This window comes from Bos grunniens, chromosome 9, assembly GCF_055505025.1.
Source record: "Bos grunniens cultivar Pamir isolate PY7600 chromosome 9, Bosgru_T2T1.0, whole genome shotgun sequence".
NCBI classification, from domain to species: domain Eukaryota; kingdom Metazoa; phylum Chordata; class Mammalia; order Artiodactyla; family Bovidae; genus Bos; species Bos grunniens.
The window spans coordinates 82,457,292-82,459,832 of record NC_141173.1 but is presented as its reverse complement, the minus strand read 5'-3'; the positions used below and the strand labels follow the sequence as shown (position 1 = coordinate 82,459,832).

The 2,541-nt window shown below is 47.6% G+C and overlaps 1 protein-coding gene across 2 annotated transcripts; it reads left to right on the top strand.

The window, feature by feature from the left end:
* The first annotated feature begins 356 nt into the window (after positions 1-356).
* SF3B5 (splicing factor 3b subunit 5) lies at positions 357-1,053 on the top strand. Of its 2 annotated transcripts, none has more exons than XM_086318187.1 (2): positions 357-734; positions 840-1,053. In XM_086318187.1, exon 1 carries the CDS (start codon positions 454-456, stop codon positions 712-714), a length of 261 nt encoding a protein of 86 aa, XP_086174313.1. In that variant the 5' UTR covers positions 357-453; the 3' UTR covers positions 715-734; positions 840-1,053. The 2 variants fall into 2 exon arrangements, with proteins under 2 accessions (XP_086174313.1, XP_086174314.1); XM_086318188.1 differs by having other exon boundaries at positions 357-738.
* The last annotated feature ends 1,488 nt before the right edge of the window (positions 1,054-2,541 follow it).

Genomic DNA, 2,541 nt, shown 5'->3' with positions numbered 1-2,541 from the left:
CATGGGATTTCCCGGGCAAGAATACTGGAGTGGGTTGCCGTTTTCTTCTTCAAGAGATCTTCCCGACCCAAGGCTAGAACCCATGTCTCCTGAATTGGGTTCCTAAAAAGCATGTGTTACCAGCCCTCAGAGACCACAAGTCCCAGCATGCAAAGCTCCTTTTAGGAAAGGGCTACTAAAAGGACCAGCATGCAACGCTCTGCGAAGGGGGCGGGACTCCCTACAGGGGCGGCCCACTTGTAGCGTCGCCTAGGCAACTCCAATTCGGAGGCAGAATACACTTCTGCTTCCGCCTCTGAGACCTGGGACCGCGAATCTGCGTGGCTTCGTCGCTGTGACGCCATCCGCCTGCGACCGCGTGGGTTCGGAGATTCCGCAGTCCCGCTTGAAGTTCCAGAGCGCCTTCCTGTAGTCGGCTGCCTTTCACCTGGGAGCAAAGGGAAAAGCGGTGAGATGACGGACCGCTACACCATTCACAGCCAGCTAGAGCATCTGCAGTCCAAGTACATCGGCACCGGCCACGCGGACACCACGAAGTGGGAATGGCTGGTGAACCAGCACCGCGACTCCTACTGCTCCTACATGGGCCACTTCGATCTTCTCAACTACTTCGCCATTGCCGAGAATGAGAGCAAAGCGCGAGTCCGCTTCAACTTGATGGAGAAGATGCTGCAGCCTTGCGGCCCACCAGCCGACAAGCCGGAGGAGAACTGAGACCCCGCGGTATCGCCGCTGTACGTGAGTACCTGTCCCTGAGTTCCCCGGGTTTGCCTGCATTCTCGCTTGTTTTTAAGTGAACTGATTCTCAATGTCTCTGCTTCTCGTGCTTCCTTGTACAGAGGTGCTTACCCAGGGCGTCCCGCATGACCTGCCTTCCTGTGGACCCTGTTTTCTTGTGGAACACAGCGTTGGGAGACCGCCAGGACCCCTGAGAACTGTGACTGGACCGTGGAGCAAACTTTAGAGAAGACGGCACTGGAGTGAGACGGAATTTAGAGGCTCGTTTTCGGCTAGTTGATTGTTGCTTTTTACATAAAGTTTAGAAATGTTTAAGTCTCTTGGTGTGGACTACTTGTGTTCTGGTGGAGGGGTCCAGGGAGGGCTTTGGAACTGTGGCTTCTGGGGAGGCGGGAGAATAGGAGGGATAAAGAAGGGGAGGGTTAGGAAGGGGTTGGGCAGGTAGTTCAGGGCCAGACACTTAAATGCATCCTGCCCAACCTTTATAACATTCCCCAACCCGGACTTTTCCCAAGAGCTTTTTTCAGGCCCATAACGCTTTCAGTATTGAAATTTGTGGTCATCGTATCCCTTCTTTTTCTTTCATTCAAAAAAAAAAAAAAAGTCTTTGCTGGCATTGTCCTCTCTCTGCAGATTGCATCCTTTTGGGACTTTGTGGATGTGTCTTGAGACTTGACAAGCTGTCAGACGAATTCTTTCATTCATTCAACATTCAACAAATATTTTTTGAGTCCTATGTGGCAGGCATTTTCCATACTTTAGGGGCTTATATTAACACTCGTTGGGGGAGCAGCACACTGCATCAGTTGTAGATAATAAGCAAATGTTAGAAGGTACTGTGGAGAATGGAGTAGCAGTAGCATTGCAGTTTTAAATAGGCTGCCTCATGTTAGACTATTGAGAAGGTGACATTTGTGCAGAGACTTTAAGGAAGTGAGGCAAATAGCCATGCAGAAAACAGGGGAAATTACTTTCCAGGCAGAGAAAACTTCCAGTGAAAAGTACCTAAGACGGATTGTGTATGGCTTATTGGACGAAGAGTAAAGAAACAAGTATGGCTGAAGGGAATGAGCCGGGGGAGAGTGGAGGTATAGCTTATGGAGAGGGAACAGATAAGAGTAGAGCCTGGTGGGCCTATGTAAGGACTTGTGGCTCTTATCCTGAGAATATGGGGAGCCATTGGAAGACTATTAGGCGATATGGTCTGACACATTTTAGATCAGTGAGTCTCAAGCATATTGGCCTTGGAATGCCATTACATCCTTTACAATTCTTCAAGGCTCCCATAGAGCTTTTGTCTTTGGTTATAGCTGTTGATAGTCACCAAATTAAAAATTAAAACTGAGAAATACTTAAAATACTTGGTAATTCATTTTAAAATAACAATAACAGGACTTCCCTGGTGGGCCAGCAGTTAAGAATCTGCCTGCCAATATAGGGGACATGGGTTTGATCTCTGGTCCAGGAAGTTTCCAAGTGCCGCGGGGCAACTAAACCTGGGCGCTGCAACTACCAAAGCTCATCTGCTCTAGAGCCTGTGCTCCGCTAAAAGAGAAGCCAGCACAATGAGAAACCCGCTCTCCACAACTAGAGAGAGCCTACACACGGCAACAAAGACCCAGTGCAACCATAAATAAATAAATAACAATAAAAGACCATTACATGTTAATGAGAATATTTTTTATGAAAAATAACTTTCAAAACAATTTAGTGAGAAAGATGGTGTCTTTTTTTAAAAACAACTTTGCATATGACTTCAGTGTCAGTATATAAAGGTGTTAATTGCTCAGTTATGTCTGACTC

Coding starts and splice junctions, on each gene's coding strand:
- SF3B5 (XM_086318187.1), top strand. CDS start 454: ATGACGGACCGCTACACCATTCACAGCCAGCTAGAGCATCTGCAGTCC.